This window comes from Drosophila eugracilis, unplaced genomic scaffold, assembly GCF_018153835.1.
Source record: "Drosophila eugracilis isolate 14026-0451.02 unplaced genomic scaffold, ASM1815383v1 contig_394, whole genome shotgun sequence".
In the NCBI taxonomy this organism is placed as follows: domain Eukaryota; kingdom Metazoa; phylum Arthropoda; class Insecta; order Diptera; family Drosophilidae; genus Drosophila; species Drosophila eugracilis.
The window spans coordinates 39679-53407 of record NW_024573254.1 but is presented as its reverse complement, the minus strand read 5'-3'; the positions used below and the strand labels follow the sequence as shown (position 1 = coordinate 53407).

Here is a 13729-nt window from a genome sequence, read left to right as displayed (position 1 = left end):
GAGAATCTAACAAAGGAAGTGGTGAAATCTTACTCACCCATTTTAGTATTTAAACAGCAAATCGCAAGTGATTTTTAGACCAAGCTATTAACGGTCTTACTGTCAAATATATACAGCCGTCTGCAGAGGAATTTAAAGTTTGATCCAATAAAACTCAAAATAAACATGAACCGCTACGCGGTAAGCTCGCTGGTAGGACAGGGATCCTTCGGATGCGTGTACAAGGCGACACGCAAGGACGACAGCAAGGTGGTGGCCATAAAAGTGATCTCCAAGGTGAGTGGGTTGGCGGTCTAATGCAAAAATCATGGCAAAAGCAACAAGTAAACCGGAATCTTTTTATTTAAATCTTCAGCGCGGAAGAGCTACCAAAGAACTAAAGAATTTGCGCAGGGAATGCGACATCCAGGCCCGATTAAAGCATCCGCACGTCATCGAGATGATCGAATCCTTTGAGTCGAAAACAGATCTCTTTGTGGTCACCGAGTTCGCATTGATGGATTTACATCGCTACCTTTCCTATAATGGAGCCATGGGCGAGGAGCCGGCACGTCGGGTGACCGGTCATCTGGTATCTGCCTTGTACTATCTACACTCCAACCGCATCCTGCACCGGGATCTCAAGCCGCAGAACGTTCTTCTTGACAAGAATATGCACGCCAAGCTTTGCGACTTCGGTTTGGCCCGTAACATGACCCTGGGCACCCACGTGCTCACCTCGATTAAAGGCACACCGCTATACATGGCTCCGGAGTTGCTGGCAGAACAGCCGTACGATCACCATGCGGACATGTGGTCTCTGGGCTGCATTGCCTACGAGAGTATGGCCGGACAGCCTCCATTCTGTGCGAGCTCCATCCTGCATCTCGTTAAGATGATCAAGCACGAAGATGTCAAGTGGCCAAGCACACTGACCAGCGAATGTCGTTCCTTTTTGCAGGGTCTGCTCGAGAAAGATCCTGGCATGCGAATATCGTGGACTCAGTTGTTGTGCCACCCCTTCATCGAAGGTCGTATCTTCATCGCCGAACTGCAGGCGGAGGCGGCCAAAGAGTCGCCCTTCACAAATCCCGCGGCCAAGGTGAAGACAGTCAAGCCATCCAATCAGGAGGCTGGTGATCTTGACGAAGCCTTGGCCGCATTGAACTTTGGCGAGGCGCCCCAGGAAAACTTGAGCACCTCACGTGACAGTATTAACGCCATTGCTCCCAGTGATGTAGAGAATCTTGAAACGGATGTAGAGGATAACATGCAACGGGTGGTCGTACCGTTTGCAGACGTTTCCTTTAGAGATTTGACTGGTATACGGGCAATGCCGGTGGTCCACCAACCGCTGGTCAACTCGCACACTTGCTTCGTCAGCGGCAACTCCAACATGATACTTAATCACATGAACGACAACTTCGACTTTCAGGCCTCTTTGCGGGGCGTGGTGGCCAAGCCGAAAGTGGTCCCCGTCGTGCGGCAGTCACGAAGCAAAGATCTCGAGAAACGGAAGCTTAGCCAGAATCTGGACAACTTCTCAGTACGTTTAGGTCAAAGCGTCGACACCGATGCTCACCGTAAGACTACAGATCATCAAGCACAGGAGAAACTTACCCAGGAGAAGGTTGCACAGGAGAAACTTACCCAGGAGAAACTTACCCAAGAGAAGAAGCCTGCTACTCAACCGATTCCCCACACTAGCTCTCAGCCCCCGCAGCCACAGTCTCAGCAGTTAAAGCACTCAATGCACTCCACCAACGAAGAGAAACTCAGCAGCGAGTGAGTGGCCACAGAATCCGTTGAATTTCCTAATACTTACTATATATTTTTTTCTTAACAGCAACACACCGCCCTGCCTATTGCCAGGATGGGACAGTTGCGATGAGTCCCAAAGTCCGCCCATCGAGAACGATGAGTGGCTCGCCTTCCTAAATCGATCGGTGCAGGAGCTACTTGATGGCGAATTGGACTCACTGAAGCAGCACAACCTGGTTAGCATTATAGTGGCGCCGCTACGCAACTCCAAGGCCATTCCGCGAGTGCTGAAGAGTGTGGCTCAGCTGCTGTCGCTGCCCTTTGTGCTGGTGGATCCTGTTCTGATAGGAGATCTGGAGTTGATTCGAAACGTTTATGTGGACGTTAAGCTGGTGCCCAATCTCATGTACGCCTGTAAGCTGCTTCTGTCGCACAAGCAGCTCTCGGACTCTGCTGCCTCCGCGCCACTTACGGCTGGCTCGCTTAGCCGGACGCTGCGAAGCATTCCCGAGCTTACTGTCGAGGAGCTGGAAACAGCTTGCAGTCTTTACGAACTGGTCTGTCACCTGGTACACCTGCAGCCACAGTTTCTCACCCAGTTCTGCGATGCAGTTGCTATTCTGGCAGCAAACGATCTATTCCTGAACTTCCTCACTCATGGTAAGCCTTCTTTTCTTGGCTCTGACCATTTTTAATCAATCCTATTCTTGCATAGACTTCAGACACTCTGACTCCGACTCGGCCTCTGTGCGTCTGGCTGGCTGCATGTTAGCACTAATGGGTTGTATGCTTCGTGAATTGCCCGAAAACGCCGAGCTTGTGGAGAGGATTGTCTTCAATCCACGACTTAACTTCGCAACGCTCCTGCAGAGTCGCCACCACTTGTTGCGGCAACGTTCCTGCCAGCTACTGCGTTTACTAGCCCGCTTCAGTTTGCGCGGCGTGCAGCGCATTTGGAACGGAGAGCTACGATTCGCACTGCAGCAGCTGTCGGAGCACCATTCCTACCCAGCCCTGCGTGGGGAGGCTGCCCAGACCCTCGACGAGATTAGCCATTTCACTTTTTTCGTCACCTAGCCGGCACTTTCTTTTATTGGGCTCAGGCGTCTCTATCCGAGCAGATCCTGAATGTTGCCCTGAAAGTAGTCGAGCAGCTCGTCGATGTAGTTCCCAAAGCGATCGAAATTGAGTAGGTAATCCTCGCTGCAGTCCTGTTCATACATCTCGTTTAACTTGGACACATCCTTGTCGGAGAGGCCGCGTCTCTGGCCTAGCGAGGCGTACGGATCCTGGCAGCAGAGGAGAAGAATGAGTGGTAAGTTGGAAAAATCAAAAACAAATACATTTCCCAGAAAAATCTCATTTCCCTTTGGAGAATTATGAAAGAATCTTAAGTCATCCTATTATGGTCTGCCATAAAGCTAAAAACTAAACTAAAATAAGATAAAAATCTGCTCTATCTCATATATATATATAGTCCTAGCTTAGTTCTACGTCATGTGGCCATGTACAAATATAGAAATTCCTGAAACTGATTTTAATCAAAATATTAATTAACTCAAATCAAATAATCATTACTTGTTAGTTTGTTTCAGGAATGATTATATTATTGTTGAATTTAACTATTTGATGAACTAATCATAAGTTAACTATGTATTTTTTGTAATGCTCATGGCCATCTTGGATGGATATATATTGTTGAATATACAATATTTGTTTAGTAGAATACTTTGTGTCTCACGATAATATATAACTTTTAGAGTATATTCTTGTTACAATAAGTGTTAGATTATAACTCGCCTATAATAGGCAATATGTCCAATAATGCCAAGTATTATTATTGAATGAATATTCCAATCCTAACGATAAGTATAAATACTCAAAAATATATATGAATGTTCCACTAAGCAGATTTTGTATCTTAAACCATTATCATGTTAAAGATAGTTAACTCACCAGTGGCTCTATGGTTGCCTTGCCGTTCTTGCTAAACGCCCGGGAGCTATAGTGCATGACGCTCTGGTAGTCATACTCCACGCCGAAGTTGGTGATATGGGTACGGGCGTACTTGTTAAAGTTATGTGCATGCCCATCAAGGATGTTCTCCCAGTTGATCTTCACATACTCATCTCGCTCCGTGGCGCTTTGTTGATGATAAAAGCCAAGAGCATGTAGAAGTTCGTGAACTACCACCCCGTGGGTTACGCACTTGGGCGTGTTTAAGTTAAGCACTTGGCCACCAGAACGCCTGCCAACGCTGGACCAGCAGCCGGAGTAGTTGCCCTTGATGAGAAGCCAGTGCTTGTCGCCTTGCTCGTACGGCCGGAAGCGGATGCAAGTGCGGTCATGGTACTCCTTGAAGGCCTTCAGTATCACCATGGTCTGGTTGGTGGCTGATCGGATTAGGAGTGATTATAATTCTTGCTTGCTGAAGGTTAATACTCACTGAAATCCTGAGGGTCTATGTAGAAGGGCACGGAGGCTTCTGGCCAAGTGAGACGTTCGTTGAGCAATCCATTCCTTAAAAGTTCCCGATGCAGCATGATGTCGCCTTCGAAGAGTCCGCAGTGCTCCCAGATATTCGTATCGCTCTCCTCTGTCCAAAAGTTGAAGGCGGGACCTGCAGATGTCAGTTGGTGAGTCTTAGGTCAAGAGTCAAAGTGAAGTGTATGGAAGATCCATTTTGGATACCTACTGTTATGCCGGCGCAGCATTTGCATGTTGGCGCCCCATCTCGGCGAGGGCGGCACTGGAGGCCGTCCACGAAGAAGCACCTTTCTTGTGGCTAGTGATTCCGTCACCGTTTCCACCTTCTTTCCCGCCTCCAAAGTGGCGCCCTGGGCCAAGGCCAGGGCCAGGGCGAGCCAAAGACAAATAAAACTGGGAACGATGAGCGCACTTCTCGGCATTGTTGTGGTAAAAGAAACGCCGGCCAAGACGCGTTGACGCTTTTATATCGGGAACTGCGTAATGGGCCAGTGGGGCGGGGCAATTCCAATTGAAAGTACGAGTAAGTACCGCCGGCCGACGACTGAGACTGCGGACGGCGGACCGAGGGCGACTGACGCCCACGCCGCCCACGATTTCGGATTTATGCATAACATAACGGACTTATTGGCTCTCTCTTTCGGCGGCGCATTCAAATTCCCCCGCCTCGGCATTTACGGCTTTTGATTTCAAATTTAACTGGGATATTGGGTTATCAGTGGCAACGGTGTGCGCATATGAAAATAGCACACACTTACTTCCCAGTCCCCATTACCTTCCTGTCCAGAATTGTTTTTTTAATTTTGTGTCCTATCTTTAGCCGATCTTGATTTCAATCTCGATCTCACGTCCGCACATATATGTTGTATATATGTATATAGAGAGGTATAAAAGAGAGAAAGACCAGGCAGAAACGCAGTGGAAAGCCAGGAGTTTCTTTGACCCCATCGATTGATGATGGCCAATGACAGTTGGCATCTGTCGGTGTTGGCAAAAGTGAACGCTAGCTTGATATCTTTGGCATCTTCTCCCTTTCTCTGACCCAGACCCGGATTTTGTTTGGGTTTATCTGCGGATGTCAGTTGAGTGGGTCATTGCAGTTGGTTCCAAGTGGGTCGCCGTGGCACCCACAAGATCACCAGAACACGATTTCGTCAAGTCAAGATGCGGGAATGCGATTTATTCAGCCAAGCTAAGCCAAATCGGCCCACCACCAGTCATTTTGGCCAATCTTTGAGGCACAATCTAGATCCACAGCGGCTTTCTTGTGCAGCTCAAGCAATTACCAACGATGGAGTGCCGCACATTTCTTTCTAACTAGTTGTGGAACGACTGGTGCTGGTGCTGCTGCACTTTCACTACGAAATTGCACCAAAATCTAAGCCGCATTGCAATGGATTTTGAGAACATTTTGGTCATGGCAACTGGAAATGCCTGGCCATCAGCAAAAGTAGCAGCGGATGCAGAAAACTCTGGGCACAAGACGATTCCAGCACAAGACGACTCCACATCCCCAACATTCAACTCCAACATCAGGGGCAACGACAGCAAAACACATTTGACGTACTATCTGCGATGTACTTGATCTTTGTCGAAAACTTGACACACTTTTTTCGGTCAACGGCTGGCGGCGGCAAATGGCAACGACTTCCAGCTTGGCTGCGGAAAATTCGAGGGAAATCGCTAGATACACACAGAGAAATATTTATGCAATATCACATTTCATATTTCGATTTTCAGCTTTAGTTCTATTACAATTTAAAAGCAAAACTAAAGTTCTTCTTCTTCAATAACGAAGAGATAACTAAAAGAATGAAGAATCAAAACAAAGGCACAATTTGCATTTCTAACCGTAAATACTCATTTTCCCGTTTGCTACTTGGGAATATCGCTCAAGCGTTGCCATTTGTCATTCATAAATAGTTGTACTATTTAGTGAAGTGCAAGCAATGTTTAAGCTTATAAAGTTTTAAAAATTCTTAAAAATAGATCTAATAATACATAAAATGTGATCGCTGAACTGTGTTTTGAGTATTCTTCAATATATATTGTTTTAATGGTGAATATTGCATGTTTTTATGCAAAAATACAACTGGCGCTCCGCTGGGCACGTGCAATTGAATATATGAGCGTCTACATATAGCTTTTTTATACTGATTTAGCTATCAATAGGTATTAAAAGTATATAACACAAAGCGTAAAATGTGGTCGAAGGTTTGTAATTTAAATTTTCTTAAGTATATGTTGCTTTAATCACTAACTTTTCTAGTTTATGTGCGAAAATGCAAAGGGTGCTCCGTTAAACAAGTGGAAATGTATGTGTGCGCGTCAGCTTACACATATGTATGTACGCATGTAAATTGGAAGGGATATTTTTACATACAAACAGGTGGGACATTTTCGAAGAGGAAATTTAATGGGACTTTGAAGAACAACAAATCCCTATAAGAAGGAGGAATAAATTGGGAAATTCAGGTAAGTGAATTTCAAATATATTTTTTCCTATTTAAAAAAATGATTTAAAAAAATAACAGCTTTATAAGAATTATAGGGATTTACAGATTGATATTGTAGATTTTAATATAGAATTAAAAGTGCATGGCAGGTTAGGTTTTTGAGTAACGCATTTCCTCTTTGATATGAAATCTATAGTAAAATTTCTTTATGTGCATCTAGCAAAATAGCAAACTAACAGTCGCGTCATCAGCATCGTTTCAAATGCAATTTTAAATTGAGAAAGTTTAGCGGGCAGAGATTGTGAATTTGCGACAAGCGGGGCCGCAGATGCAAAGATATATGGATGCAAAGACCGAAGTCTTTGGCTCCAGGCGGTAATTGACTTCCTGCATGGCGCTGAGAACGCTGTCTTTTGGTGGGTGGTTAGATAGTTGAATGGTTGACTAGTTGCCTGTTTGGTTGGTTGGTTGCTTGGCTGGCTCTAGATGTTTGGTTCTTGGCCTATTGTTGTTGTTGATGATGTTTTTTTCACTTTTGGCCAACGGCAGTCACTTTCTGCGCCACTGGCCCAGAAACGGGCCTTGTTTGCGGAGCCATCAAGAGGCTAGGAGCTTGGAGCTTGTAGCTTGGAGTTTAAGTCTAAGTCTATTCCTCTCCAGAGATCAGATTTCTCCACTTCCTTTTGGCCGCTGCTGCTGACACAGAACTGTCATCTCGTTTGGCTGAATGGCAATTCGAATCAAGTGGAACAAAAGGGTACACCTCCTATAGGGGGCGATCTGCTGTTTAATAGACCAGAAATGTGTGAGAGCTGTACAGCGTTTTGGATTTCACTCGTCGGAAAAGCGGCTTGGCTTTCCTTCACAGCTTCCCCTGTTACGGCACCAACAAAAGTGCAACAAACACAAACAACAAACAAAAATGAAGAAAAAAATAAAATGAAACCCACAACGGCAACAGCAAGTTGCCAAAACAAACCCAAACCTGAAACCAGTTGCGGCAGTTTCCTTCCGGAATCAATTATTTTTCACTTTGCTGATTTTTCACGTTCATGGCCACAAATGTGCAGCAACAACATGCAACAGCGTCAGTGTGTCAGTAGTGGCAGCCACTAAAAGGCCACTAAAACGCGACTAAAAGCCGGCAAAAAAAGAAAAAAAAACAACAAAACCAACGGCTGACTGCCTTGTTTCTGTGTGTTGTGTTTTGTATTTTGTTGCCTGCAATTTGTAGTTTGTATTTTTTTTTCTGTGTGTTTCGGCATTTGCCGGGCCCGTTTCGTTGCACATTTTGCACATTTTTTTGGGCTGATGCCGCCTTTTTGGCTAGCTTTTCGTGATGCTTTTCCGACCGCATCGCTTCCCATTTTGCGTTAGCGACAATTTGGTCGACTGGCAGAGTGACTGGTGACGACTGGTGGTAAGACTTTTCCAAGAAATTTCTATCGCCAACTCGACATTAGTTTAATTGGTGAAATTGACTACGTAGATTGGATTTGGATTTGGATTTTGTGGTGTTTCGCATTGGCATCGCTTTTGTTTAGTTGGCCACCAAACGGCCCCAAAACGCATTGGGCGAAAGTATCGGTTGGCCATATTCGGTCATCCAGATTGGAGCCTGATTAATGAGACTCTGGCCGTTACTCGGGGAATTCCCTGATTTTTATTAAATCATGGCCTAAAGGGCTGGAAATCAACGTGTCTGGCAATCAACTGTCTATGTCGTAATTTTTACTTTACTTCGCTGTGGGTTCAAGATGTTGAATTTTTTAAAACAAGATGAGAACTTGCAAACTTTGCTACTTTCATTTAAGAGTTTTTATTCTTATGTTGTATTCTACTTTTTCGGTTAAAGGTGTATATGGAAGGTAGCCATGAATTAGTCTCTATTTGCCACACAAGAAATGTTAGATTAAATTATAAGCCTACATTGGCTTAACTACATACATTCCATAGATGTAAGGGGAATCTTTTGCTAAATCTGCTTGCATTCATTGTTCTTCTTTACTTCAGAATCTTGAATAAGTTTAATTTTAACTTCAGATATTTAAAATATTAAGTTGTCGAAATAAGCTTACCTATTATGGTTCTGCTTTGATATTTTTTAGGGGTTTTTTAGCAAAACTTCCTAAAAATGTCTGCAGTTGATCAAGAAAAGTGTAGAATAAGTTAATTTTCCTGAATTTGTAGTATTCCCAAAACCATTACTCTCAGAAGCAGTAATCCTACTCCTTTTCCAGTTCAAGAATTTCTAATTTTTAATTACTACTTACTATTAAGCCTATAAGTTCTATCTAATGGTGCTTGGACATATTAGTTTCGACTGCCAAGTAAGTGATGTTTCACCCTTAAGTAATGTTCTAGCTCTTCCACATCCCTTATCACCATCGAGTACCATCGTTTTCTCCAGACTTTTCGAAGAGATCCCAAAGCGAGACGAAAGACTTAGGCAACGAACTTGCTAGAAAAGTTGCAGCAATTTGCAAGCAGAGCGAAAGTTATCTTGCAATTGATTGATTACCAACTTTCTACTCCCCAGAGAAATTATAATATGTGCAATTTGAGATGATTCTGAGCAAGGGAGGAGAAGGGGTGCAGCACCACCAACGAGGGGCAGCTATCAGTCATTAAAGCCACAGCGAAAGCAGAACATTGGAGTAGAGTGTACCGTACCGGTATCGATTTAACCATTCAGTCCATGCCGTAGCCAACATCAAATGTTAATGAACTTTGCATGATGCATAAATTGCAGGAGCCACCACATCCGCCTGTTCCAAATTTCCCCCACCCAAATATGTGGCACACTCATGCCGCATACAATGAATATTGCCATTGAAATCGCAGGATCGCAGTGGCCATACAGCAGCTTATCTAACTGAGCGAGGCTTAAGGCCAGGGTTTGTGCCACTTTGAGTTACTTTTATGTACCACACACACATTGCGCATACGCCACCGATCCTAAGCTTGTCAGCTCTCTCTTCGATTAACTCTTTACCATTGATTTTCTCTTTTCCTGCCCGCGGTTTGAGCGTTTTCATTGCTCACTACTTCGCTCAAACATGTTTGAGCCGCCGCGCTGGCTCGATCCAATGCTGTTATCACTTGGCGCGCGATTGAAGCAAGCCATTCGGCAACGTGCCGCTGCGTTGATAAGACGCGGCTCCAACGGGGCAACTCAACAAACTGAACAACTGGCAACTGCAACTACAACTGCAGCCAGTTGCGTCTGATGTCTGATAACAAGCCGAATGCCAAATGTATGCCAAATCAAGTGCATTGAACTCGACCGGGGCCACGACGTTGCTGCCGATGCTGGCTGTGACTGTTACTGCGGCAGCGGCAGCGGCAGCGGCAGAGACTGCTACGTAAACTGAGGCAGAGACAGAGGCCGTGGCAGAGAGCAGCACATATATCCTGTAATAAATCCTTCAGATTTTCTCAACTCTTTTCCGCCTTTAGCTTTAGCTTTAGTTGTTTTTTTTTTCGGTGGCGAGTTCAATGACATTTCACCTACTTGTATAAAAATTTGGAAATGCTTTGAAAATTACTTGAAAAATTAAGAAAATTTAAGTAATTTGCATGCAGTTTAAGTGGGTTTTTTTAATTACTAAAATATTTTAAAGATTTTTAGTTATTTTGAAGTGCAAATCCAAGTAGAAGGATGATGAGGGTTTCTGTTTGATTGCATTTTGCACTGCCTTTACTTTGGACTATCATAAGATATAGATGGCGTACCTTGTTTAAAAATCTTAAAAAAGAAAACATAAGAAAACAAACCTTGGCTTGCAGAGATCACCTTCTCCCTTCTCTTAGGGATTCACTTTTACTTTCAGGACACTTTTTGCTTGGTGGGTCAGTAGCTCTGTTGTTGTTTTTTTTTGTTTTTGCTGAAAAAAAGAGAGAGAGCCTCATTGGGACGAGCCAAGATCCCCGGGCAACTTGTTGAGCTGCCTAAAAGCAAATATATAACCAAACTTTCTAAAGTGTGAAAAGAAATAAGAAACATTAAAATTAAACAAGAACTGCTGCTTGCTGCTGCGCGCAGAATCTGCAGCCGCAACGCTATGGAAAAGGCAGAAAGAAATTTTTTACGGCCTATCTGAAGAGATGTCTTGTTGGTTGTTGGTTGTTGGTGTTGCCGCTGCCGCCGCCGCCGTGAAGACCCCGTCTACGATCTGCTGCCCCCTCTAAAAGTGCCTCGTTTTTTTTTTTTTTTTTTTTTTTTTTATATTTTTGAGGGCAATTAAAAAGTTGTCGAGCTGCGTTGTCGATTGTCTGTTTGCCTGTTGTATTACGGCTGTTTGGCCAAAAATGTACCGTTGTCGTCTTCTTGGGGCCTTCATTTCATATATATATATATATATATCTTTTTTTGGCCAGTTTTGGGCCTGATTTGTATAGGCCTAAACTGCCTGCTTTCTTCTCACAATTTCTCACAGCGAGAAATGCAAAAATCCAGACAGTGTTTGCTTTTAGTTCCCAGCAATTTGCACTAAAACTGCGGCAAATTGTTTGCCATAACGCCTTTAATGCGGGTGTGGGGGCGTGGCTATTTACTGTGGGGACATTTCTGTTTGATTTAATTGAACATTTTCTGTTTGCCAGCTTTTATTTGGCCAACACAAACAGTCAGCAGTAGTAGCAGCAGCAGCAACAGAAAAGAGAGTGAGCCAGAGACAGAGAAACAGAGAGAGAGAGAGAGAGAGCGTGATTGAGAGGAGGGAACTGCGAAATTTCTCTTCCTTGTGTGTGCGTTTTTGTTATTGTTTTTGTTTTTTTTTTTTTTTCTCCCAGCATCATGACCTACCTTCAGAAGGCATTAGCCAAGAGTCTCTCTCTCACGGGAACTGCCAAAAACCATCTCGTTTTGATATCTTTCTTCGTTCAGGACATCTGTATGTGAATCTGATTTGGAAACAGAATGATGATGAACAGCTGCCTGGCTAGAGCTATGAGCTTTCTTCTTGGCTTCGATCGAATACATCGATACACCGCGTCATAAGTCTCTGCACATATTCATATTTAACAACTTTCGGAGATGCTTTCACTTCCATGCCAACAATTTGGCAGCTGGCATAGCAGCGGCGGCCACTTCTTCCGTATGCGATTTGCATACTGCTGCTGCATCCGCATGTGGCACTTTAACTTTGATGGCAACGAAAGTGGCAAATCTATAGATCAGGAAAGATCCTGGACTTCAATCTAGATCGGCCAGTTAGTTGGAGTGGCAAAGAGCGTGGTGTGGCAACCAAAAAGAGGAGAAGAAGGAGGTATAGGAAGATGGGGCCAAAACGAAGGCAATAACGTGAATATGATCATTAGCATAAATATAATGGTGAAAAAAAAAAATGATGATGAACACACACTCGTAGCTGGGGTACCTGTATCTGTACCTCTACGTGTGCCCATGTATCTCTGTATCTGTATCTGTATCTGTATCTCTGTTAATGTATCTGTATCTGTATCTGCGGCTCTTGCCTGTGTTTACAACACACATTTCAAAAGTCGGTGACTGTGGCACTGAGTTAGTAGTGCGTTAAGTCAACGAACGCAGTCGCGTAGACGTCGACAGAGGACGTCAACTGAGGACGTCGACAGTGGCAGCGGCGCGAGTGCCTGGGATTTTCAAGAGGGGGGGGAGGTGGGATCCAGGCGGCAGGCAGTTTGATGGCGAAAGGGGCGTACCATTCGCACTGGGACGATGTCATATGGGGCCCCCAGTGCAATGCAAACGCACTTACCAGCTCTTTGGTTTTGGATCGGTTCGGTTTGGTTTGGTTTTTTGGGGCTGCCTTTATTTTTATTTTATGATTTTTTCGCCTGGTTTTGCATGGCTTTCACAAAAAAAAAAAACGTTGCAAGTTGCCTACATGGCGCCGCAGTCGACGTTGAAGTTTTTTGGATTTTTGTATATTTTTTTTTTTTTTGGATTTTTGGATATTTTTTTTTGGCAAACTCTGGCAGGCAGACACAGTTTATTGAACCCTTGGTGAGGTTCTCAGTTGGGCGCCATTCATCATTACCATTCTCATTCTCATCGCTGTGATTATCGCTCTACGCAGAGCACGAGACTTTCTCCAGCCGTCGTGTCATCTCGTTATTTATTTATTTATTATTTGTGGGAGTGGAAGTAGCAGTGGGGCAGTGGCAGTGGGAGTGGGTATGGGAATGGGCCAAGCAAGTCGAGTGCATCTGGCGCCCTTGTGGAATTCCATGTTTGCTGACCATGTTTGCCGGCGATTGTTATCGGGAGTAAGTGCCTGCCTCTCTGTATCTGTATTCCTCTCTATATATATATACATATATCTATATCTTGATGGCCGAAAAGTCGGTCAAAATGTTGAAGGCAAATATTTGAGGTGTGGAGATTGAGATTGAGATTGAGATTGAGATTGAGAGTTGTGTGTTAAGCTAAGCCTTTTGGCCGCCTGATAAGGTGGCTTATACAATGTCTCTTCCACGTGACCAAAAGGAAAAGAAGAAGAAGAAGGCGTTGTGGTAAGATGACACCGGAACAGGCAATGCCATAAACCAAACAAAAAGCTGACCAATGACGAAACTGATTTAGCAAGGGCATTAACTCTGAATATGATCGCCTAACTTTAAAGGGCAGCGGCGTTTTGAATGTGGCATTGGTAGGCAGGCAGGGTAGGTACATGATGCTGCAACCATTTCCAATCCCAGGTCACTCCCAGTGGTTATGTGACTTTACAGACCAACGGACCAGGCAGACAGGCAGACAGACCACCAACTCAAGTGTCGTTACATTCAACATAAAACAAAGTGAAACACACACGCACAGGTCGTCCAACGATGATGACGGAGAGTAGGAAAAATTTCACCGCTTTGTAAAGTTAACGATCGCTGCACGTTCAAGGGCCTTACGTAAAGCCCAAGTTGATCCAATCCAAAAGCCAAAATCCAAAACCAACCAAACGATCATTAAGACTTGGCCCTTTTATGCACAATGCGCATGAAATTAATTTTGATAGTCGCATATTGTCCAATGTCGTCCAATACCCCCCCCCCTCTAGCTGGGGGCCTTT

At 44.3% G+C, this 13729-nt stretch overlaps 3 protein-coding genes across 3 annotated transcripts in view; 2 read left to right on the top strand and 1 right to left on the bottom strand.

Moving 5' to 3' along the window:
• Window positions 1-65: 65 nt before the first annotated feature.
• On the top strand, window positions 66-2817 carry LOC108109952 (serine/threonine-protein kinase fused). The gene is made up of 4 exons (XM_017218765.2): window positions 66-276; window positions 356-1764; window positions 1826-2400; window positions 2456-2817. The coding sequence occupies exons 1-4, from the start codon at window positions 166-168 to the stop codon at window positions 2815-2817; spliced, it is 2457 nt and encodes an 818-aa protein (XP_017074254.1). The 5' UTR covers window positions 66-165.
• On the bottom strand, window positions 2802-4780 carry LOC108109955 (zinc metalloproteinase nas-14). Its single transcript, XM_017218769.2, has 4 exons — window positions 4436-4780; window positions 4187-4360; window positions 3697-4133; window positions 2802-3029 (listed from the first exon to the last, which is right to left on the bottom strand). Exons 1-4 carry the CDS (start codon window positions 4647-4649, stop codon window positions 2850-2852), a joined length of 1005 nt encoding a protein of 334 aa, XP_017074258.1. The 5' UTR covers window positions 4650-4780; the 3' UTR covers window positions 2802-2849.
• Window positions 4781-4883: 103 nt separating this feature from the next.
• LOC108109953 (cytochrome P450 306a1) overlaps window positions 4884-13729 on the top strand; it is a 29655-nt gene continuing 20809 nt past the window's right edge. Inside the window, exons 1-2 of the mRNA XM_017218766.2 lie at window positions 4884-6441; window positions 6497-6702. The gene's annotated coding sequence lies outside the window, so the exon portion shown is untranslated. The remainder of the gene's footprint in view (window positions 6442-6496; window positions 6703-13729) is intronic.

Bases quoted from the DNA above. Each gene is read 5' to 3' on its own strand.
- LOC108109952 (XM_017218765.2), top strand. From the start codon at position 166: ATGAACCGCTACGCGGTAAGCTCGCTGGTAGGACAGGGATCCTTCGGA. The intron at 277-355 runs GTGAGTGGGTTG...TTAAATCTTCAG, and splicing joins CCATAAAAGTGATCTCCAAG to CGCGGAAGAGCTACCAAAGA. The intron at 1,765-1,825 runs GTGAGTGGCCAC...TTTTCTTAACAG, and splicing joins GAAGAGAAACTCAGCAGCGA to CAACACACCGCCCTGCCTAT.
- LOC108109955 (XM_017218769.2), bottom strand. From the start codon at position 4,649: ATGCCGAGAAGTGCGCTCATCGTTCCCAGTTTTATTTGTCTTTGGCTC. The intron at 4,361-4,435 runs GTAGGTATCCAA...TGACATCTGCAG, and splicing joins AATGCTGCGCCGGCATAACA to GTCCCGCCTTCAACTTTTGG. The intron at 4,134-4,186 runs GTGAGTATTAAC...TAATCCGATCAG, and splicing joins CATAGACCCTCAGGATTTCA to CCACCAACCAGACCATGGTG.